This window comes from Apis laboriosa, unplaced genomic scaffold (assembly GCF_014066325.1).
Source record: "Apis laboriosa isolate Shangri-la unplaced genomic scaffold, ASM1406632v1 scaffold42_cov153, whole genome shotgun sequence".
Classification (NCBI taxonomy): Eukaryota; Metazoa; Arthropoda; class Insecta; order Hymenoptera; family Apidae; genus Apis; species Apis laboriosa.
Window position 1 is genome coordinate 444,581 of NW_025223257.1, and position 22,525 is coordinate 467,105.

The 22,525-nt window shown below is 30.0% G+C and overlaps 6 protein-coding genes and 1 long non-coding RNA gene across 7 annotated transcripts; 6 read left to right on the plus strand and 1 right to left on the minus strand.

The window, feature by feature from the left end:
- Positions 1-534: 534 nt before the first annotated feature.
- On the plus strand, positions 535-4,516 carry LOC122716168 (pre-mRNA-splicing factor ATP-dependent RNA helicase DHX16). The gene is made up of 11 exons (XM_043939015.1): positions 535-807; positions 892-1,060; positions 1,144-1,385; positions 1,454-1,650; positions 1,746-2,041; positions 2,179-2,483; positions 2,554-2,711; positions 2,808-3,081; positions 3,151-3,692; positions 3,831-4,007; positions 4,214-4,516. The coding sequence occupies exons 1-11, from the start codon at positions 645-647 to the stop codon at positions 4,343-4,345; spliced, it is 2,655 nt and encodes an 884-aa protein (XP_043794950.1). The 5' UTR covers positions 535-644; the 3' UTR covers positions 4,346-4,516.
- A 1,888-nt stretch (positions 4,517-6,404) lies between these two features.
- Positions 6,405-9,712, minus strand: LOC122716140. The gene is made up of 3 exons (XR_006346966.1): positions 9,582-9,712; positions 8,559-8,736; positions 6,405-6,579 (listed from the first exon to the last, which is right to left on the minus strand). It is a non-coding gene; the product is annotated as an uncharacterized LOC122716140 (long non-coding RNA).
- A 722-nt stretch (positions 9,713-10,434) lies between these two features.
- Positions 10,435-11,395, plus strand: LOC122716136 (odorant receptor 46a-like). The gene is made up of 3 exons (XM_043938925.1): positions 10,435-10,763; positions 10,856-11,011; positions 11,088-11,395. The coding sequence occupies exons 1-3, from the start codon at positions 10,569-10,571 to the stop codon at positions 11,142-11,144; spliced, it is 408 nt and encodes a 135-aa protein (XP_043794860.1). The 5' UTR covers positions 10,435-10,568; the 3' UTR covers positions 11,145-11,395.
- Positions 11,396-12,078: 683 nt separating this feature from the next.
- LOC122716186 (odorant receptor 46a-like) lies at positions 12,079-14,187 on the plus strand. The gene is made up of 5 exons (XM_043939042.1): positions 12,079-12,487; positions 12,845-13,186; positions 13,387-13,591; positions 13,669-13,824; positions 14,051-14,187. Exons 1-5 carry the CDS (start codon positions 12,129-12,131, stop codon positions 14,102-14,104), a joined length of 1,116 nt encoding a protein of 371 aa, XP_043794977.1. The 5' UTR covers positions 12,079-12,128; the 3' UTR covers positions 14,105-14,187.
- Positions 14,188-15,734: 1,547 nt separating this feature from the next.
- LOC122716187 (odorant receptor 94b-like) lies at positions 15,735-17,277 on the plus strand. Its single transcript, XM_043939043.1, has 5 exons — positions 15,735-15,859; positions 15,944-16,285; positions 16,372-16,573; positions 16,663-16,818; positions 17,179-17,277. The coding sequence occupies exons 1-5, from the start codon at positions 15,735-15,737 to the stop codon at positions 17,227-17,229; spliced, it is 876 nt and encodes a 291-aa protein (XP_043794978.1). The 3' UTR covers positions 17,230-17,277.
- Positions 17,278-17,302: 25 nt separating this feature from the next.
- On the plus strand, positions 17,303-19,457 carry LOC122716137 (odorant receptor Or1-like). Its single transcript, XM_043938926.1, is given in 5 exon segments — positions 17,303-18,327; positions 18,440-18,827; positions 18,829-19,050; positions 19,117-19,272; positions 19,343-19,457. Coding segments are annotated over 5 exon segments (1,185 nt in total). The 5' UTR covers positions 17,303-17,965; the 3' UTR covers positions 19,400-19,457.
- A 1,136-nt stretch (positions 19,458-20,593) lies between these two features.
- Positions 20,594-22,324, plus strand: LOC122716188 (odorant receptor 2a-like). Its single transcript, XM_043939044.1, has 4 exons — positions 20,594-21,066; positions 21,158-21,499; positions 21,573-22,002; positions 22,274-22,324. The coding sequence occupies exons 1-4, from the start codon at positions 20,705-20,707 to the stop codon at positions 22,322-22,324; spliced, it is 1,185 nt and encodes a 394-aa protein (XP_043794979.1). The 5' UTR covers positions 20,594-20,704.
- Positions 22,325-22,525: the final 201 nt, after the last annotated feature.

The window sequence follows — 22,525 nt, forward strand, 5'->3', positions numbered from 1 at the left end:
TATAGAATACAATAAAAAATTGCTACGTTCGAAAAAAATAAAAGAATAATGAATGGTGTAACGTATTTCTTTATTCTGATGAATGAACTTGAATGCGTTGTGCATCATATGACACGCCATGTACGTTGCGTAGCAATGTATTTTATTCGTATACATAATTAAATTAATTCATTATTTAACTAGAAATAATAAAACATAAAAAAATTTGATGTATCTATAGTACTTTTAAAGAGAATAACGTTAGATTGTATTTTATAAAATTTATATTAATAAAAAAAAATATCGATAATTTCGATATCCATTTACAACTATCGATGCAACATGTAATCTGATGTATTTGTTATTGTTCAGGATTTGGATAAATTTTTTTTGTTCTTAATAATTAAACTCCTGAAAGTTATTTTAAAATCATTTGAAATGATTAATAATATTAAAATAGAAATATAAAATAAAGAATTGATATTAGAAGAAAAATATAGAAGGTAAAGGAAGAGAGTGTTTTATCCAAAATCTGTTAGAGGACTCGACAGTAGAGTTATTTAGACAGACTGTAGACTGTTTTCTGTATATATGTAATCAAAGCTTTTCACGTGATTCTTTGACAAAAAGTAAATATAACCTATTTTATACATACAAAGTGCAAAATGAGTAAATACAGAAAAGAAGAATCCTCAAGTGAAAACAGCGATAGCGAAGAAGAAAGACGTAAAAAAGATATCAAAGAAAGAGATGAATTTGCTAATCGACTAAAAGCAAAAGATGAAAGTAAAATAAGAAAGGTAGCTATGCCGGCTGGTTCAGGAGCAGGTGAATGATTATCATTTTATTTTCAAATAACTAAATTTATTTTTATTTATTTTTTAATACATATAAATTTTATTTCCTAAACAGCGGAAGCTGCTAAGAGATTGAAAATTATGGAAACTGATATGCGAGAAAAATTGGTACCAAAATTGCGTGTTGAATCTCGTCGGAAATATTTAGAAAAACGTAAAGATGATAAGGTAGCCGAACTAGAGGCTGATATAATTGATGATGAATATCTTTTTGAAGAAGAAATGTAATTCTTTATTTAAATTTACAATATTATACAAGAAAGTCACATAATAATATATAGTAATTGATACCTTTAATTAATTTTAGATTAACAGAACGGGAAAGAAGAGAACGGGAACATAAAAAACAATTACTCCAATTAGCTAAAGAACATGAAAAAGCAAGAGAACTTGAAAGAGTACAACGTTATCATATGCCATTGGAAAAAGGAAAACTTGAGCCAGAATTAGAAGTACATGATAATGAACCACCACAATCTGAACAAAGTAAATGGGAGTCTGATCAAATGTCATCTGCTGTTTTTCGATTTGGTGCTAAAAATAGAAAAGGTATATTTAATCATTTATATCATATAAAAATATATCATAATCATTAAATAATTTTTTATTGTTTACAGTACAACAAGATTATGATCTTCTTCTGGAAGATGAAGTGGAATTCATACAAGCATTACATATGCCTGGTACTGAAAAAGATAGAAAAGCAAGTCCACCACCGCAAGTTAAGGCATTGCAGACTATACAGGAAACAAAAAAAAGTTTACCAATTTATCCTTTTAAAAATGATCTCATTCAAGCTATAAAAGATCATCAGGTATGTTACTAATACATATATTAATACTATTTAAAATAAGTGCTGATAAATATAAGTTAATCAATGAATATAATATATCATCTATTTTGATTCAGGTATTAATTATTGAAGGAGAAACAGGTTCTGGGAAAACCACGCAAATTCCACAATATTTGTATGAGGCTGGTTTTGCAGAGGATAATAAAATAATTGGCTGTACACAGCCGCGAAGAGTAGCTGCTATGTCTGTTGCGGCAAGAGTTGCTCATGAGATGTGTGTAAAATTGGGTAATGAAGTTGGTTACGCGATTCGTTTCGAGGATTGCACTTCTCATCGTACTCGTATTAAATATATGACAGATGGTACATTGCATCGTGAATTTTTGAGCGAACCGGATTTAGGTTCTTACAGGTATCGAGATTCAGAAAGGATTTATACAAATTTATTCGTTCAATTGTTAATAAATTTAATCTTTAACATTTGAATTGATCATTCAATTATTAATCAATTTCTTCCTACTTACTTTAGCAAAACAACATTATTTTTAGTGTTATGATCATCGATGAGGCGCACGAGCGTACTTTGCACACCGATATCTTATTTGGATTGGTAAAGGATATAACAAAGTTTCGAACGGACCTGAAACTTCTAATTTCATCTGCCACGTTAGACGCAACGAAATTTAGCGAATTCTTTGATGATGCTCCGATTTTTAGGATACCTGGCCGTCGATTTCCTGTCGATATTTATTATACCAAAGCGCCAGAAGCGGATTACATTGATGCCTGTGTTGTCTCTATTCTTCAGATACATGCCACTCAACCACCTGGTGATATATTGGTATTTCTAACAGGTATTTAATCAGTACTTGATAATTAATATCATTTTAATTTTGCAATTTTAAAACACTTAATTTCTGTTAGGTCAAGATGAAATAGAAACGTGTCAGGAAATGTTGCAAGAAAGAGTGAGACGATTAGGTTCAAAATTAGGAGAACTATTGATTCTTCCCGTATATGCAAATCTTCCAAGTGATATGCAAGCAAAAATATTTCAACCTACTCCACCAAGAGCAAGAAAGGTATGATAAATAAATTTTTTATTTCTTTTTCGTTAAACATATTAATTTCTCTGTTTATTTTGATATTTTTAATTATTAAGATAGTTATTATTATAGGTAGTTCTTGCTACGAATATAGCAGAAACATCATTAACAATAGATAACATAGTGTACGTGATAGATCCTGGATTTGCAAAGCAGAACAATTTTAACTCCCGTACGGGCATGGAAAGTTTAATGGTTGTGCCAATTAGTAAAGCTTCTGCAAATCAGAGAGCTGGAAGAGCCGGAAGAGTAGCTCCAGGAAAATGTTTCCGATTATATACAGCTTGGGCTTATCAACACGAACTTGAAGATAATACTGTACCTGAAATTCAAAGAATCAATCTTGGTAAAAACTGTTATATCATATTTTTTTTTTTGCAAATTTTCTTCATCTAATCAAATAATTAAATGCTAGGCAATGCTGTATTGACTCTGAAAGCTTTGGGAATAAATGATTTAGTCCATTTCGATTTTCTGGATCCTCCACCACACGAAACATTAGTTTTAGCTTTAGAACAACTATATGCATTGGGAGCTTTAAATCACCGTGGAGAATTAACAAAACTTGGTCGAAAAATGGCTGAATTTCCATTAGATCCTATGATGGCAAAAATGTTATTGGCCAGTGAACAGTATCGCTGCTCGGAAGAAGTAGCCACGATCGCTGCTATGTTATCAGTGAATGGAGCTATTTTTTATAGACCTAAAGACAAGATTATTCATGCGGATACTGCTCGAAAGAATTTCCATGTACCTGGTGGCGATCATTTGACTTTGTTGAACGTATATAATCAGTGGCAACAAAGTGATTTCAGTACTCATTGGTGTTATGAGAATTTCATTCAACATCGATCAATGAAAAGAGCTAGAGATGTCAGAGAACAATTAGTTGGTCTCATGCAACGAGTTGAAATGGAACTCGTATCAGGAATTACGGAAACAGTGAATATCCGAAAGGTAAATGAAATAATAAATATCACTATCTTTTTTCTTTTTTTAAAAATTAATTTGTTTTAATTTTGAAAAATAATATAAAAAAAGTAATAATAATAATAAGAGAAACGAATTTAAAGAATTGAATTGATTGAATTTTAGGCTATAACATCAGGATATTTCTATCATGTAGCGCGATTATCAAAAGGAGGACATTACAAAACTGCAAAACATAATCAGACAGTTTCAATTCATCCTAATAGCTCATTGTTTCAAGAGCTGCCACGTTGGTTGCTTTATCATGAACTGGTTTTTACTACAAAGGAATTTATGCGACAGGTGAGTTATTGTAAAATATTTAATAATATTTATAGTATAATATATTAATAATATTTCAAAATTATTTTCTTCGCAAACAAATTTTTTTAACTAATTTAAAATAATCATAATTTATAGATAATTTTACTAATATATTTACTAATATATTATTTACTAATATATTTATAGATAATTTATCTAATATAATATTTAATATATTTTTATAGGTAACAGAAATCGAGAGTAAGTGGCTTTTAGAGGTAGCTCCCCATTATTACAAAGCAAAAGAATTGGAGGATTCTACAAATAAAAAAATGCCAAAAGTCGCAGGAAGATCGCGTCCAGATGGAACTAATTAATAACTCAAGTAATTAAATGAATCTAATTTATATAAAAATAAATTGTAAAAATAACCATGACTTTTGTAACATTAGTTTTTAAGATGTATAAAATATAAAGATAAGATATTTGTATTTTATAATGTACAAAACATAGTATATCATACATTTGTAATCAATTTATTACTTAAGAATTAAATTAATTTATGTACCTTTTTATTGTAAATATATTTTATTTTAATAAAAACATGAATGAAAAAAAAACAATTTTTCTCATTTCATTTCCTAAACCTAATTCCTTATTCCCTTAAATTTAAATAAACTATTTAAAAATATTTAATTCTTGGAAATATGGGAGAAAAAAGAAGTAAAAGGTAAGTAAATATATTAAATTATATTTCCAAAAATTGTCAAAATTCTTGGAAATGACGTCAAATTCTCAGAATTATCAAAACTCATCAACGAAGGAAATTTTTCGCCAAAAATTCGATTTTGTATTAGGAGAATATGAGTTGATAGGAAGTCGCTCGAGAAATTTTTCTGGGAAATTCAAATTCTTGAAATTATCGAAACTTTTGAAATTTTCAGCCAGTTTTACATAAATTTAAAATTTTTGGCCTGGAAGTTAAAATTTCGAGGTGTTTACAAACATTGGAGTATTTATTTACATTTTCAATGTTTATTTACATTCTCGGTTTGTTTATTTACATTTTGCAATGTTTATTTACAAAAATTTTCGAAAATTTGATGAATTCTGGACCCGGCAGTTGAAATTTCGGTTTGTTTATAAACATTGGTCTGTTTATTTACATTTTCAATGTTTATTTACATTCTCGGTTTGTTTATTTACATTTTTCAATATTTATTTACATTCTCGGGTTGTCTATTTACATTTTTCAATGTGTATTTACATTTTTCAATGTTTATTTACATTTTGCAATGTTTATTTACATTTTGCAACGTTTATTTACATTTTTCAATGTTTATTTACATTTTGCAACGTTTATTTACATTTTTCAATGTTTATTTACATTCTAGGTTTGTTTATTTACATTTTGCAATGTTTATTTACATTTTTCAATGTTTATTTACATTCTAGGTTTGTTTATTTACATTTTTCAATGTTTATTTACATTTTTCAATGTTTATTTATATTTTTCAATGTTTATTTACATTTTTCAATGTTTATTTACATTTTTCAATGTTTATTTACATTTTTCAATGCTTATTTACATTTTTGCAATGTTTATTTACATTTTTCAATGTTTATTTACATTCTAGGTTTGTTTATTTACATTTTTCAATGTTTATTTACGTTTTGCAATGTTTATTTACATTCTAGGTTTGTTTATTTACATTTTTCAATGTTTATTTACATTTTGCAATGTTTATTTACATTCTCGGTTTGTTTATTTACATTTTCCAATGTTTATTTACATTTTGCAATGTTTATTTATAAAAATTTTCAAAAATTTGAAGAATTCTGGGCCTGGGAGTTAAAATTTCGATTTGTTTACAAACATTGGTCTGTTTATTTACATTTTCAATGTTTATTTACATTCTCGGTTTGTTTATTTACATTCTGCAATGTTTATTTACAAAAATTTTCGAAACTTTTCAAATATTTGTAAAATACCTACCTTTACTTACCTTTATATACTTACCTTATTTTAAAGATGATTTTTCAGCAAAAAAACGTTTTTTAAAAGATTTTTTTAAATATTTTACTTAAAACTAATTATAGAGTATAATATACTTCCCTATTTTATACTTATCTTTTATACATGATTTTTCAGCATTAAAAATTTTTAGCCAAAAATTCGATTTTGTATTAGGAGAACATGAGTTGACAGGAGGTCGCTCGACAAATTTTTCTGGGAAATTCAAATTCTCGGAATTATCGAAACTCATCGACGAAGGAAATTTTTCGCCAAAAATTTTTTAACAGGAGAATATAAATTTATAAGAGGTCGGTAGAGATTTTTGGCTTATTCTTGGAAATGACATCAAAAAAATGTAAAATTTTAGGAATTTTGGGACTGGGAAAATAAATAAAAACTATGATTTGCTCAAAAATTGGCGTCTTTATTTATACTTTATTTTTCTTACATTTTTTACATATACACATTAATTTACATTTTTAGTATTTATTTACAAAATTTTCGATAGTTTTAAAAAATTAAAATACTTACATCTGTTTGTCTTAATATACTTCTATGTCCTAATATACTTCTTCCATTTTGAAGATGATTTTTCTACAACAAAAAATTTTTTAAACATTTTATTTAAATCAAATTATAGAATATAATATACTTACCTGTTTTATACTTATCTTTTAACATGTACTTTGTAATACGTACTTTTTAAAAGTATCAAGACATATATAGCAAAAAACTGACAGTTTAAAAAATAATTAAATTTAATGAAATATCTTTTAAACTAATGATTTTTCACCATAAATGGTCCTATACATTTTTATAGAGAATGTCATTACAGAGATGCATGGATTAGTGTATTAAAAAGTATATAATGCTATTTAAAAGAACAAGGTTGGACTCGATAAGTTTTTTATGAGTTCATTTATAAAAAAATTGAAGATACCAGAAGATAGCCCTTTCAAAACCATACAACTTTTGTTTCAAACATTTTTTAATATTATGGATAATAAACGAGATATTGATCGAAAAAGATTAATATCGAAATTCCTTGATGGACGAAAAATTTTTGTCCAATAATTCGATTTTGTATTAGGAGAACATGATACGATAGGAGGTCGATCAAAGAATTTTTCCAAGAAATGACGTCAAATTCTCGGAATCTCTAAATTTCTTGGAAATGACGTCAAATTCTCAGAATTTCTAAAATTCTTGGAAATGACGACAAATTCTTGGAAATTTTCAAATGAATGAACGAACGAATCTTTTGGCCAAAAATTCGATTTTGTATTAGGAGAATATGATACGATAGGAGGTCGATCGAAGAATTTTTCCAAGAAATGACGTCAAATTCTCGGAATCTCTAAATTTCTTGGAAATGACGTCAAATTCTGAGAATTTCTAAAATTCTTGGAAATGACGTCAAATTCTTGCAAATTTTCAAATGAACGAAACTTTTAGCCAGAAATTCGATTTTGTATTAGGATAACATAACTTAAAAGGAGTTTTTTTTACAATTATCATATACGTACCATACTCATTTTTTGACCACTTTTCTTAACGTTGCCATTTCTTTTACACCTTTAAAGTCTTTTTTGCACAATTTAAATAAATTTAGATGAAAGCTGTCATTTTTAGTCCGTTTCTTATTATTTTTTTTAATCTTTTATGAATTCAAAAATCCACTGAGTACTGTATTTTCATTATTTGAAATACCTCGATGTTTTTAATAACCCATTACGTAATATAATATACTGGGCGTATGTATCACGCTTGTTGTTGGAAATATTAAAAAATGTTTCAAATAAAAGTTAAAGGGTTTCGAGGAGGGTACATCATGCTGTTATTTATTTTTTCATATATAGAAGCATAAAGGAATTATTAAAGAGAATATTATTTCTTTAAATGGAAATATACACTTTTTAATACACCAGCTGATGTATGCTGGCATTCTTTATTAAAAAGTATTAAGACATATATAGCAAAAAACTGACAGTTTAAAAAATAATTAAATTTAATGAAATATCTTTTAAACTAATGATTTCTCACCATAAATGGTCCTATACATTTTTATAAAGAATGTCAAGATGTATCGATTATTGCATTAAAAAGTATATAATGCTATTTAAAAGAACAAAGTTGGACTCGATAAGTTTTTTATGAGTTCATTTATAAAAAAATTGAAGATACCAGAAGATAGCCCTTTCAAAACCATACAACTTTTGTTTCAAACATTTTTTAATATTATGAAGAATAAACGAGATATTGATCGAAGATTAATATCGAAATTCCTTGATGGACGAAAAATTTTTGTCCAATAATTCGATTTTGTATTAGGAGAACATGATACGATAGGAGATCGATCGAAGAATTTTTCCAAGAAATGACGTCAAATTTTCGGAATCTCTAAATTTCTTGGAAATGACGTCAAATTCTGAGAATTTCTAAAATTCTTGGAAATGACGTCAAATTCTTGCAAATTTTCAAATGAATGAACGAAACTTTTAGCCAGAAATTCGATTTTGTATTAGGATAACATAACTTAAAAGGAGTTTTTTTTACAATTATCATATACGTACCATACTCATTTTTTGACCACTTTTCTTAACGTTGTCATTTCTTTTACACCTTTAAAGCCTTTTATTTCACAATTTAAATAAATTTTTATATCTCTGTATTTTATGTATCTTATTCGTAGTTATTTTTATTAATTTTTTATTCGGAGAAATATGAACGTAAACAATTCTTTCACAATTTCTGAAAATAGAAGATTTATTTATTAACAATTTGTAATATCATATTTTATTTATAATCTTTATAATTATATTTCTTTTTGTTATCTTATATTTTTTTAATTAACTTTAAATAATCGAAATTATGTAAAAAAATTTAATATTATTAATTAAATTATGTAAATAATATTTATATTGTTTGTTCTGTATTCTCTTTTCTAAATATTCACGATATATTATTTGCTAATTTATAGTTTTACAAAGAATTTTCAATTTTTCCCATCTATTCTAATTTTTTTATAATTTAAAACTTCTTCCAAATGGACAAGTCGATTTTATAATAAATGATAAACTATCCTATTCCTCGGATAAGTACCTATCTAAGAAGGTTCATAAAAATATAGCATTATAACCAGCATTGTATAACACAGTACATATTATGATAATGATACGGTATGTACACATCAAGGTGGAAAATTGTGGACAACATTTTTCTCGTGAAAGAAAAGCTTTCTATAAGCATCGTTTACTTATAATAGTCAGTGTTTTATAAAATTTTTTCGAATTCTCTTCTTAAGCAAGTATTATAATTTCCTCGAGACAAAAATATTTTTTTTAATCGACGAGTGAATGTCCAATTATTTATTTTGATCAAAATTATTTCATTAAATGATAAAGCGAGGGATCGTGAATCACAGAAATTCGTGCACTGGTATAATAGGATTAATGAAAGTATTTCTTCTATTAAATTTTTCTTTTCAAGAATTATTATTTATTTCATCAAGAAGAATTATTATTTTTTCTTTTCATTATTTATCGTTTTATCAGTTGAAAAATGACCATTCTACAGCCAATTTTTAATATACTAACAATTTGCGGATGTCGGATGCCGTCCTCGTGTCGCACATCGTACAAGAAGATGCTGTATATTTTGTACGCGATATTTGTGCTACTTTTGCTCTACAGCTTCTGTATCTCGCAATTTTTAAACGTGATAATTAACGTGAGAACAGCAGACGAATTATGCAACAGTTTTTACATGTTCATTGCGTCGCTCTTATCCTGTTGCAAGATCGTCGCGCTTCTGATGAATCATAAAGCGATTAAAATCTTTAGAAGGAAGCTCGAGGAGGAGCCTTGTAAACCTATGAACACCAAGGAGGTTATGATCCAAAAAAGTTTCGACAAGAATATCGGGTAAACGTTTAAAATGTATCCAAAAACTGTTCTTTCGTTTCGTTCTTTTTCATCGATTTTTAATTAAAAAATTTTTTGTTATAAAAAATTTTTTAAAGAACCATGTTCATTCTCGATCAGCAACGAAATAGATAATTGAATGATGAACCTTCATCAAACACTTGACAGGTCGATCACTACTTATTATACGATCATGGTGGAGTTTACAGTATTTTGTATGATTGTATCTTCATTGGTAACCGACTTTAGAAACCAAAGACTGGCGTACGAAGCTTGGCTACCTTTCAACTGCTCTGCACCAAATTATTATTACTATTATATCGCGTACGTTCATCAGATCATCGCTCTGATTGGTACGTCGCTTTTAAACGTGGCCTGTGACGTGACCATTTGCGGATTGTTCGTCCATATGTACAGCCAGCAAGAAATATTGAAGCATAGATTGAAGGAAAGCGTAAATGTTGGAAATAGATTGAATATTGGAAAGATCGTACATTTTCACAATTATCTATACGGGTTTGTTCACTTTTGTGTTCAGTCTAAATGTCTGGAAGAAAAAAATCGAAGATTCGAAATATCATCGTAAATGATTATTCATAATTCTTCCTTTTTTCTTTTAATTTGTGAAAAATCTTCGAACGAACGTATAGATACGCTTTTATGGTACAGGAGAAGTTCAAGAAAATAATAGGTATTCAACTTTTATCGAGTACTCTGGTAGTGTGCTTTATTCTTTACGAATTGGCAAACACACCATTGATCAGCTCTAAATTTCTGGAATTCGTCCTATATTTGGCGTGCATGATGACACAGATCTTCGTTTATTGCTGGTACGGGAATCAGCTCAAATTAAAGGTAAATCACGTTGAGAATTTATTCTTGTTAAAATTATGCGAGTCTCGAATTTCAATTTCATAATCCATGCTCGAAAATTTACAACACAACAGAGTGCCGAGATTGTGGTCACGATTTTCGAATTAGATTGGATCTCCCTTGACAATAAAAGTAAGAAAGATTTGATAAATATAATGAGAAGAGCGATGAATCCGATCGAGTTGACCTGCGCATACATCTTTACGATGGATTTGAGAACTTTCGTGAGCGTTAGTATAGATATTAAAACGATATTGATGTTAAAAAATGTTTCTTTTCAGATTTCAATATATGCGCTTTTTGCAGATATTGAAAATGTCGTACTCGACGTACAATTTCCTTCAGAGAACGAAGGAATCGTAAGTTACAATGTTTCGATTAATCTTTGCGTAATTAAGGATTAATCTAATTCGTAAATAACTTGATGTGAAAATTTTCAAGATCAAGAACGTAGAATTTTTTCTAATTCGAAATTTTGTAATTACAACATTATAAAATTTGACTTAAAATCTGAAGTTTAAAATTTTTCCATAAAAAAGGAAGCGAATCTTAAACTTTGAAATCAAATTTTAACAAGCTATATAATAAAATTATCTATTAAATCGTATGAGTCTCAGTTTAAAGTATCAAAGTATTTATCTCACCTATTCTATCTGTCTTCTTTTATCTTCTTGCGAAAGAAAATTCCTCTCCAATTCTTTGTTTGAAACAGACGAGATGTACAGAAGACCAATTTCCTTGATATTACTTGATATTCGTTAAATATTTATTCCAACTCGATTATTCTTGTCCTTTTCCGATGTTAAACGACTATTGAGAATAATATAATTGATGGAGAGAAAATAAAAATTGACGTTTCTCGAACAACGTTTTCCACTTTTCCATTTTTCTGAAATTACAACACATAATAATATAGTATACATAAAGAAAAAAGAAAAAGTTTCATGAATGATAATCTATGCGCGCGCGCGCATATATAATATAGATAACCGCTCATTTATTTCACCCAAAGGTAAAGAATATATTGATGCCCGCTTAAATATATTATATGCCAACGTATTTCTCCCTTTCTTTTTCCTCTTCTTTCCATCTCTTATTTCCGGTTTATTATTATATCGTAATAATATCGAGTGACGGAACGTCGAAAGCATTGTAGAATCGAAACGACAAGTAATTGTTGTAAAAAGGAGAAAAATTTACATTCTTTGCTTGTTTGACTTCGTTATCTTTGAAAAATCTGAGCACGTTGAGTAATGATTAATCGAAAGATTGGTTAAAAACGTCGAAGGAAAACAAGTCGAATTTTAATGTTGAGAAAAAAAAGTTGAGAAAAAGAGAAGAGAAACGATGCAATTGTTACGAACGATATATCATCTTTTGACGTCGTGCGCTTGTTGGCGACCACCATTCTTGTCCCCATTAAAAAACTTCGCGTATACAGTTTACTATTGCTATGTGATCCTATTGATATACGGAACCACGTTTTGCCAATTCGTCGATTTGTTATTAATCGTGGAGACCGAGGATGAATTTTACGACAATTTTTACCTTACATTGGCAATTTTTATCTCGTGCCACAAGATGTACAGCATGCTGGCCAATCGTGAAAATATCATCCTGGTAACTAGCATGCTGGAAAGCAAACCGTTCCAACCTGAGACAGAGGAAGAGATGAATATGCGAGACAAATGCGACAAGCAGGCCAGGTGAATATTTTATTTAATATTTTATCGTTCAACGATACGTTTCCTTTCTTAAAATGTTATCAATATACCTATTCTGTATTGAAAATTAGTCGATATTAACATTATATATATACAGATTGAGTCAAAAAAGGAGATAAAACGGGTATGATTTTATAAAAATTGATTGATTTAAGAAAAAAATAAATGTATTTGCAAGCTAAATGTTCGAACCATTGTAAGAAATGATATTTACATTTACTTTACGATCGAATTTTGATAGATCAAATACAAATCATCTTTCTTGATTCATTCTGTATTTATATATGATAAAAATCGGATACATACCCAATATCATTGTTTCTTTAATGAACGCTGCAGATTGAACGCGATTTATTACGCAATTCTAGTCGAATTGTCAGTGATGTCGTTGTCGTTCGGCGGCCTGCTCAAAACTGAGAGTCACAAGTTACCGTATCGAATGTGGTTACCCTACAATTATACCTCCTTATCTGCGTATACTTTCATTTACACGCAACAAGTCGTAAGTCTGATCGTTAGTGCTATGATACACGTGGCCTTCGACAGCTTCGTCTGGGCCTTGTTGATGCACATCTGCAGTCAGATCGAGATTTTTAATTGTCGGTTAAAAAAGATCAAGCACGAAAAGAATAAAGTTAAAATAAAGAAATTGTGCATACATTATCATAATCTTATATATCGGTATGATGTAATCCTCTTCTCCCTTTTTAACTTTTCTTTTATTCCCTTAACTGGGCCAAAATACAAAAATCTTCCATGCTTGGTCTTAAAAATTTCATATTTTTAAAATGAATTCAAACTTACAAGGAAAACTCGTCGCGCAGTTAAGGGATTAAGTAAATCGAGAAAATTATTTCTAATTAGTGTGCAAACGATTCCAGATTGGCTACGACGATAAACGAACAGTTTAAAATGGTGATTTTCATTCAATTCACAGTGAGTACATTAACGATATGCGTTAATCTTTATATATTAATGGGAACACAAATTACGTTCGAGAGAATTATACAATTAGCGATATACAGTAGCTGTATGTTAACGCAAATATATATTTTCTGCTGGTACGGGAACGAAGTTAAACTTAAGGTATATTTTATCCGCGATAATAACGAATCAATCCAAGTATTCAATCTGTTACCTTTTTTTTTTTCTTTTTCATCCAGAGCCTCGATATTTCTAACATGATTTTCGAACTTGATTGGCCGGATCTCGATAATACAACTAAACGTGACTTGTTGATGATCATGATGCGTGCATCGTATCCCATCGAAATGACTAGCGTTCATGTGGTTACCATGAATCTCGATTCATTTGTGATCGTTAGTACGAAAAAGATCAATTTTTTTTTTCAACTTTCTGTATCTCAAAATAGCACGTGAACATAAAGATCGAATTTCTCGTTCTAAATATCAAAGCATAATATTTTTTTTCTAATATTTTTTCTATTTTTTTTAATAATTTTTCTCGTAGATGTATGCATTCTTTTTTTTTCCAAATTTTGTATTCACATTGCACAATTTGTTAATCTTAAACATATATTCACAGCTGTTAAAAACTTCATATTCAGCGTACAATCTGCTTCAAAGTAACAGAGAATAGCGGCGGATGTTCCTTCACCGTGCCTTTGACCACTTTTATAGGATGAAACGTGATTTACGACGAAGAGGAGTAAAATAACTCAACGTTCGTTATAAACCACTTAACGTTATGAAAGAAGATAGTGAAGAAAAAATACAATAAATGAAACAATAAATGATATTCAGAAGCGGTAGGTTCATAACGGAAGTCTTTCTTTTCTTTTTCTTTTTTTNACGTTCGTTATAAACCACTTAACGTTATGAAAGAAGATAGTGAAGAAAAAATACAATAAATGAAACAATAAATGATATTCAGAAACGGTAGATTCATAACGGAAGTCTTTCTTTTCTTTTTCTTTTTTTCTTTTTATTTCTTTTTTTTTTTTTTTCTTATTCCCTTGCTCGAATTCATTTACAACAAACGATCACCGCATTATTATTTCACGAGCTTTTATATCTCAAGCTCGAACCGTGTTTCATCAAGAACATGTGAATTTCCGGTGAAAAGAAATGGAAAATACAAGAATGAGAGGTAAAATTATCGATGCTATTGTTGGAAAAGTAAGTTACAACAACTGTGTACATGTTTATAATAATTTTGATATCGAATATTGAAAATTCACTCGCTAATATCTCCATGAATCTCGAATCTTTCGTGTTGGTCAGTTTCGAACGTTTTACTTTAATTAATACAATGCACGGCAATAATAAAAGCAAATGATGTTCTTTTTAAAAGAATATTGAAGAATAATAAACGAAACACTTACCTAAGATCTTGTACAAATGTTCTTTTGTACGACGAGCAATAATAAATGTCAGCTCTGTTAAAATAGCATTGCTGAAGTTACTTTTTTTTTTTTTTTTTTCACTCGAAATTGAAATGAAGACATTCCGTGAACGACTGACTCTCCTCGATCAGTCAGATAAATAAATGATAATTATCATTTCGTGTCTTTCACGATCACAATTTATATTTCAACGTAGTTTGAAAGGATAATTTTAATATGAAATGTCAGAAAGCCAGAAATAGGGGAAGAAACTACCACGATGTTTTTAAAGATAGATTTTCTGTTTCTAAGATAGGCCTTTGCATCATTAACAAACATAATGACGTAGAACGTATTGGAATAGAAGAAATAGCTTCGTCTACTAAAAGGGTTGAACTTGTCGATATTCTGGGATGGTCAGTGGTACTTGAAATACTTACACTTCGACTTTTGCAAAGATCCACTTGTATTGACGATTCGCTATATTAACAAAAAAAAAAAAAATTATTTTTCTATTTACGAACGAAATAATTACTTTCGTTCACGTGTTGCCTAAATTTCTGTTTCACGAATAACAATAAACGATGTTAAAATCTTAAGAATCAAATGTAAAATAATTATAGCCGATGAATTTTCATAAAAATGGTCGTGCAGGCGTTGCAATGGACACGTTTCCTTCTCTCTGTTTGCGGATGCATGCCACCAACGTCGTGGAAATCATCGTTTAAAAAATCGCTGTACAATATTTACACGTTCGTCATATGGTTGTTAATACTGAGTCTTGTATCCAGCCAAATATTAGATATAATTATCAACGTGAAAAATAAGAATGAATTCATAGAGAATTTTTATATCACGCTGGTTGTATTCGTTACAAGTTGCAAAATGACCATTATATTAAGGTATCGTAAAAATATTTTATCTTTGATGGACGATCTTCAACACGAGCCTTTTTCACCGATGACACACGAGGAAAACGAGATCCGTAGAAAATTTAACAAAATGAACGAGTAAGTCTTTATTATTTTTCAACGCTCTCGAAAAAGATCCCGATGCGAATTTAAAATCAATATTTTTTTTTTTTTTTCTTACAGGAGGACTTCGATTTGTTACACAATTCTGGTCTTAGTTTCGGCGACATGGATATTCGTGAGATCGTTCTTCACGGATTTCAAAAAGAGAAAACTGACTTTTCGAGCTTGGCTGCCGTACGATTATTCGGAATTGTTACCATTCACGTTGAGTTACGCTCACCAAGCGACAACTTCAATGTTCTGCTCTTGTCAGAACATTTCATGCGACACTCTGTTCGGTGGTTTTTTGGTACAAATTTATTGCCAATTCGAAATACTGGAGGAACGTCTGAAAAATGTTCAACAAGACGAGTCTAATTATTCGGTGAAACAATGCGTTAAACATTATCACCAAATATACAAGTTTGTTCAAAACTTCTTTTTTTTTTTTTTTTACATTTTACCAGTTTACAGAAGATAATTGCAAATATTTCAAATTATTGCAACAGATTCTCTAGAACGTTGAACGAGAAATTCAAGGTAATACTCTTCTTGCAATTTTGCGCGATCGCGTTCATACTCTGTTTCAATCTCTATCGAATGACCACTATAACGATGATTCCTAAATTATTGGAAGCGTCTCTATATTTAATTCGCGTTTTAGTTCAGATATTGTACTATTGTTGGTTCAGTAACGAAGTCAAATTAAAGGTTAGTCGTTGAGGCGAAGAAACGAGATGTGTAAAATTTTTCCTAAATATTTTGCGATTTCTTTTTTTTTTTTTTTCTCCTCATTACAGAGTCTCGAGGTGCCTGGCATGATATTTAAAAGCGATTGGACATCGTGGGATGACAAGACGAAAAAAATCTTTCTAATAATCATGACACGAGCGACACAACCTTTCGAATTTACCAGTGGCTATTTGGTGACGTTGAACCTTGAATTTTTCGTGGCGGTTAGTATTAAATAATACAATGTATTCTATTTTTATCCATGCAATTATTTATTATAAAAAACTTACCCTTTGCTCTTACGGCTGTAATGGATTAAGCATCTAAGAATGAAAGTGTCAGTAATGTAGATAAATTGTGATTAGAAGTTTAGAACTGTGCCAATCCATGTCCTTTCAATAGTATTTTGACTAGAAATCATTATAATTAATGTAGAAGAGAATAAATTGTATTAAGAATTAATTGGATGCATGGATTAAAATAGGACGACACCTTATGTGATTTTGAAATGAAACATTTTTAGACTTCAATCTAATTCTAATTGAATATAATTTTATTAAAGTTAATAATTTTTTTTATTACAGCTAATAAAAGCTTCGTATTCCGTCTTTAATTTATTGCAACGAACTAAATGAAGATCTTAAAATTATTTATTCCAATCGAAACAGATGTATGTAGCGATACGGATAGCTGAAAATGAATTTCAAACGAATGCTATTAATCCCATTAATCCGTTCTGTATCACGAAATTACAACAGATTTATAAATAAAACTGGTATAAATACTTACTCGATCGTAGAAAAAAAATATACTTCTATATTTATTTCTCGCCTGTTGAATCGCATTCTTTAACCAACTTTATGCTATAACGTTCCTTTTATTTTACGAATCATTATAGAGAATATATATATCGATATAACATAATATAGTATATATATACATATATTTATATATATATTCGACTTGCAACATTGCATCGCGGATAAAAACTATATAATAAAACTATGAATGTATAAAAGTTAAGACCATTATTATTTAAATTGTACTTATACATAATATAATGCAAATGCAACTCACGATACTATTACAATAATGAATATGTATGTACCGAAGGGTAAACTCTGTACGAAATAACTCGATTCGAGGGCGTACGACGGATATCGATATTTTTACGCAAGTCGTAAGTAACAATCGAAACTATACGTCCAACGATAGTTATGATATAAGGATATATATCTATACCCTTTTCGAATTTGTCCCTCTATACTTTCGATAATTGTTGTCGGTTGCGATAAGGTCTAATCGAATAAAAAAGAAAAAAAGAAAAAAAAGATACACGTAAAGATTTTTTTTCTTTTTCTGACATCGACAATGCGCATACTGCGATGGACGTTTCTCTTGTTCGCGTTATGCGGTTGCTTCCCACCCTCGTCGTGGACAACGCGTCTCAAAAGATACTTGTACAAGATTTACGCGGTATTTTCGTTCATAGCGTTGAACAGTTTCTTGCTTGCACAAATATTGGATATGGTGTACAATGTAAAAGACACGGACGATTTCAGTGACAATTTCTCGGTAACTGTAGTAGTATTCGTCACATGTTTCAAACTGATCACTATACTTATACGCCGTGAGAACATTCTACTTTTGTGCAACACCCTAAAGCAGGAGCCACTTTCGCCGATAAACACGGAAGAATTTGAAATTTTCTTGAAATTCGAAAAGCTCACCGAGTAAGTTGATCGTCTCTCTTCAATTCCCTTTACAATCTGTATCTTTATTAAATGAGATTAAACTTTTCATCTTTCTCTCTTTTTTTTTTTTTTTTTTTTTTAATTTTTCCAGTTGGAACACGCTTGGTTACTTCGTCCTACTTATGTCTTCTTCGTTGTGTATACTGATGGGATCGCTTCTCGCAAATTTCAAGATCAGAAAATTAGCGTTTCGAACGTGGCTGCCTTACGATTATTCGACCGCATCTGCATTTCTGCTTGCCTTCGCTTACCAAATTGTGGTTGCAACGGTATGCACCTTCGCGTGCGTCGCCAGCGATACTTTGTACAGTGGCCTGTTGATACATATTAGCTGCCAATTCGAAATACTGGAGCATCGTCTGAAAAACATTGGATCGGATAAAAATTATAATATGAAACAGTGTGTTCGTCATCATAATCACATATACAAGTTAGTTTGTCAATTTATAGTGAATTTTCATTAAGCAATATATATATACATATATATTGGAACTTTGCAGATATGGAGAGATGGTGAACGATGCATTTCAATCGATCATGTTCTTTCAATTCTGCACGAGTCTGTCAATGATCTGTTTCAATTTCTATCGAATAATGCAAATAGAAATGGATTCAAGATACATAGGTACACTCCTCTACATGGTGTGCTCGTTAATGCAGATATTTTATTACTGTTGGTTCAGCAACGAAGTCAAGCTCAAGGTTCGTTATTGCCAAGTGAAAGATACGATGACACGTTATGATTTTTTTTTTTTCTTCATTCTACAGAGTTTGGAACTTTCCGATATGATATTCAGAAGCAATTGGACATCGTTGAATAGCAACGTTCAGAGGGCCATTCTATTGGTAATGAGGCGTTCAATGAAACCCATTGAATTTACCAGCATTTACATTGTATCCGTGAATCTTGATTCCTTCATGACAGTCAGTATCCCTTTTTTCTTCTTCTTATGCATACCTGCATATTCAGTTGTACAATATATTTATGTTGTAGTTATTGAAAAGTTCATATTCAGCGTTCAGTGTGTTGCAACAGAGCCGAGAATCGTAAAAACGAGCAAGAAAATTTGCTCAACGTAGAGCCGTCTTTCTTCGATTCTTCCTGGTGGAATAGATCAAGAGAAAAAGGAAGAGAAGAAAAACTATGTTCCTAGATCGAGTAAAACATTCTAGAAATAACATACAAAAGTATATCGAGAAGTAAATTTTAATAAATCATATGGAAATATAGATACTATTACGCACTTGTGTAATAAATTTCATCTTCTGTCAATTTCTCTTTTTCTTCCTCACTTCTTTCACTTTTATTCGAACGTACGATGATCACTTATCTGTTTCACTCTCGAAACGCAACTGAACTCGTATTAATTCCACATGTAAATAAAACGATACGCTCGGGAATAGAAATTGACTGGTATAGATATAGATCCTGTGTTGTTATTAAAAATGTAATTACATAAGGGTGCATCTAAATTACTCGTGTCACTTGAATCGTCGAGTTGAACTTCAGTTAAATGGTAGGGATGCATCGCAACACGCACTATAATGATCCTTATATGGTCGGTAATTACGCACAATGAGAAAAGAAGGAAACAGGAAAGAAATATCGATATTTTATAGTCGTTGATGACATGAAATGTTTAAAAATAAACAGAGAAACAGTAAAAATAGAAACAGCTCGTTTGTAAATTACGATTAGAAATGAAATGAAATATCTTGTCAATGCTTAAAAACATTTATTTAAAATGATTTGCATTGAACGTTTTATCTTTCTTTATAATCGTGATTTGTAAAAAAATAATCCTCGAAAATTCTCCGTGAAACTTTAGTGCTTAATTTTTCTACAAAAATAGAAATATTATTACAAAAAAAAAATAGCGGAAAATAGGAAGAAAAAATAATGTAAAGGAACATAGAAATCGATAACAGTAAATACTTATGTACTTACAGTTGTCAGCTTGTTTTTAAAAATGTAATTCCTCGCGTTATATCGTCGCATCGCAGTAATATCAGTAATTACGATAATTGCATAGGGGTAAATTCCAAGAGAAAACTGTCCCATTTGACAGAGCACAAAGAATATTGGCATCTTATAATGGTTGGTAACACTTAATGAAAGAGCTATCCTCTAAAGGTATCCTTTGTTTTTATATATCACGATTAGAAATATAAAATTACTCGAATAATATTTTCCTTTCTTTTCATTTTTTAAAATGTATTGTATTGTTGAAAAATCCTATTAATAGAATTTATCGAAATGTAAACAGAGGAGAAGGAAAAAAATTTTGATCATTTGGTCCCGATTTTGATTTACATTTACAAAATAAATATAAATCATATTGACAATTAATTTAAAATGCACTTATTGCGATGGACATTCAAGCTTTTCGTTGCCACTGGATACTTTTTATCACCGAAAGTCAAATCTCCCACAAAACGATTTCTCTACAATGTGTACACCGCCGTCATGACATTATTTTTATTAAGTTTCTTGCTCACGTTAATTATGCAAATCGTTTTCAACGTGAAAACTGCGGATGAACTCAGTAAAAATTTCGGTATAACCATCACGGTATTCACCACCATTTGTAAGTTTATCAACTTACTATTCCGACGAGGAATTATCATAAGTTTATTGGATTTGTTGCAAAAGGAGCCCTTCTTGCCTATGAACATAGAAGAAATAAAAATTCACACGAAATACAACAAGTTAATCGAGTAAGTTTTCCCTTCTTCTTCTTCTTTTTTTTTTTTTTCGATATATGGATCAAACAAAGATATTGTTCGACTTTTTTATTTGTTTTTACAGGAAAGTCAGTATTTTTTATACGTTGCAAAACATATCCTGCCTGGTCGCTTTGATTGGCGCCACATTAATCACCGATTTCAAGAAGAAAAAATTAACATTCGAGGCTTGGATACCTTTCAATTATACTGCCTCGTGGTTTTTGTTCTCTTTAACTTTTATTCATCAGTGTGCGTGCGCGATGGTCACTTCTTTTGGTATCAGTATCTTCGATACCCTATTCGCCGGCCTCCTACTTCAAATATGTTGTCAATTGGACACGCTTGTACACCGACTGCAAAATATCAAAGAAGACGCGATTCGATCGTTGAAATATTGCGCGCGTCAACACGAATTGATATACAGGTTTGTGCTCTGTATTATGATTAATAATAATGATTGATAAAAAGCGGTGAAATTATATTTACCTCGTTTTCAGATTCACCGAATTGATGAATAAATTGTTCAGTTCAATATTGTGTTTGCAATTTTTGATTAGCGCGGTCGCAATATGCTTTAGCGTTTATCGGGTAATATATACGAAAACAGATTCACAATTTGCTGGAGCGATAATATTTGTTTTTTCCGCATTAATTCAAATCTTTTACTTTTGCTGGCACGGGGATATAGCAAAATACAAGGTGCGTAATTACGATCTCTCTTCGTTCCTTTTGCAGAAACGATATTTCAATCATTTTTTTTTATCTACGCAGAGCCTTGAGATTCCCGACATGATATTTAATAGCAATTGGCCGAATTTGAGCAACGACGCTAAGAAAATTCTCTTGATAATCATGGCACGTTCATTGACGCCTGTCGAGATCGTCAGCGCTCACATTATACCTCTTAACCTGGAATCTTTCAAGGGTGTCAGTATATATACGTAAAAAAAATTATATACATATTATATATCATAGAATACTTTATAATATTGTAACGATTTTAAAATTTTTGAATAGTATTTTTCACTTTTTTTTTTTTTTTTTTTAATCTTTTAATCGTCCAAGCAATCTTAGATTCATTATAAAATTTTACCTGCGCGCTACTTTCGAATAATTTTATATTATTTTATAAATTTTCTCCATCTAATTGTTGCAGGAAATGTGTATTCTATAATATATTATATTCTGTTTGTTATAGTTGATAAAAGCTACTTACTCGGCGTATAATATGCTGCAACAGACTAAGTAGAATTTATGTGGTTAACGTTAGTGGCAACGTTTTCTTCTGTTCCTTTATGGTCCATGGAATAATAATGATAAAAGAGAAGGAAAACAAGCTATTCGAATAAATAAATTATGTAGCTTTCAGATGTAATAAATTTATTATAAATTTAATATTCAAATGAGATTTGAAATTTGAAATTTCAGAATGGGAACTTAATATAAAATT

Bases quoted from the DNA above. Each gene is read 5' to 3' on its own strand.
- LOC122716136 (XM_043938925.1), top strand. From the start codon at position 10,569: ATGGTACAGGAGAAGTTCAAGAAAATAATAGGTATTCAACTTTTATCG. The intron at 10,764-10,855 runs GTAAATCACGTT...ACAACACAACAG, and splicing joins GGAATCAGCTCAAATTAAAG to AGTGCCGAGATTGTGGTCAC. The intron at 11,012-11,087 runs GTTAGTATAGAT...CGCTTTTTGCAG, and splicing joins ATTTGAGAACTTTCGTGAGC to ATATTGAAAATGTCGTACTC.
- LOC122716186 (XM_043939042.1), top strand. From the start codon at position 12,129: ATGCAATTGTTACGAACGATATATCATCTTTTGACGTCGTGCGCTTGT. The intron at 12,488-12,844 runs GTGAATATTTTA...TGAACGCTGCAG, and splicing joins AAATGCGACAAGCAGGCCAG to ATTGAACGCGATTTATTACG. The intron at 13,592-13,668 runs GTATATTTTATC...TTTTTCATCCAG, and splicing joins GGAACGAAGTTAAACTTAAG to AGCCTCGATATTTCTAACAT.
- LOC122716187 (XM_043939043.1), top strand. From the start codon at position 15,735: ATGACCATTATATTAAGGTATCGTAAAAATATTTTATCTTTGATGGAC. The intron at 16,286-16,371 runs GTTTGTTCAAAA...TTATTGCAACAG, and splicing joins CATTATCACCAAATATACAA to ATTCTCTAGAACGTTGAACG. The intron at 16,574-16,662 runs GTTAGTCGTTGA...TCCTCATTACAG, and splicing joins GTAACGAAGTCAAATTAAAG to AGTCTCGAGGTGCCTGGCAT.
- LOC122716188 (XM_043939044.1), top strand. From the start codon at position 20,705: ATGCACTTATTGCGATGGACATTCAAGCTTTTCGTTGCCACTGGATAC. The intron at 21,067-21,157 runs GTAAGTTTTCCC...TTGTTTTTACAG, and splicing joins AAATACAACAAGTTAATCGA to GAAAGTCAGTATTTTTTATA. The intron at 21,500-21,572 runs GTTTGTGCTCTG...CCTCGTTTTCAG, and splicing joins CAACACGAATTGATATACAG to ATTCACCGAATTGATGAATA.
- LOC122716168 (XM_043939015.1), top strand. From the start codon at position 645: ATGAGTAAATACAGAAAAGAAGAATCCTCAAGTGAAAACAGCGATAGC. The intron at 1,386-1,453 runs GTATATTTAATC...TATTGTTTACAG, and splicing joins TGGTGCTAAAAATAGAAAAG to TACAACAAGATTATGATCTT. The intron at 1,651-1,745 runs GTATGTTACTAA...ATTTTGATTCAG, and splicing joins AAGCTATAAAAGATCATCAG to GTATTAATTATTGAAGGAGA.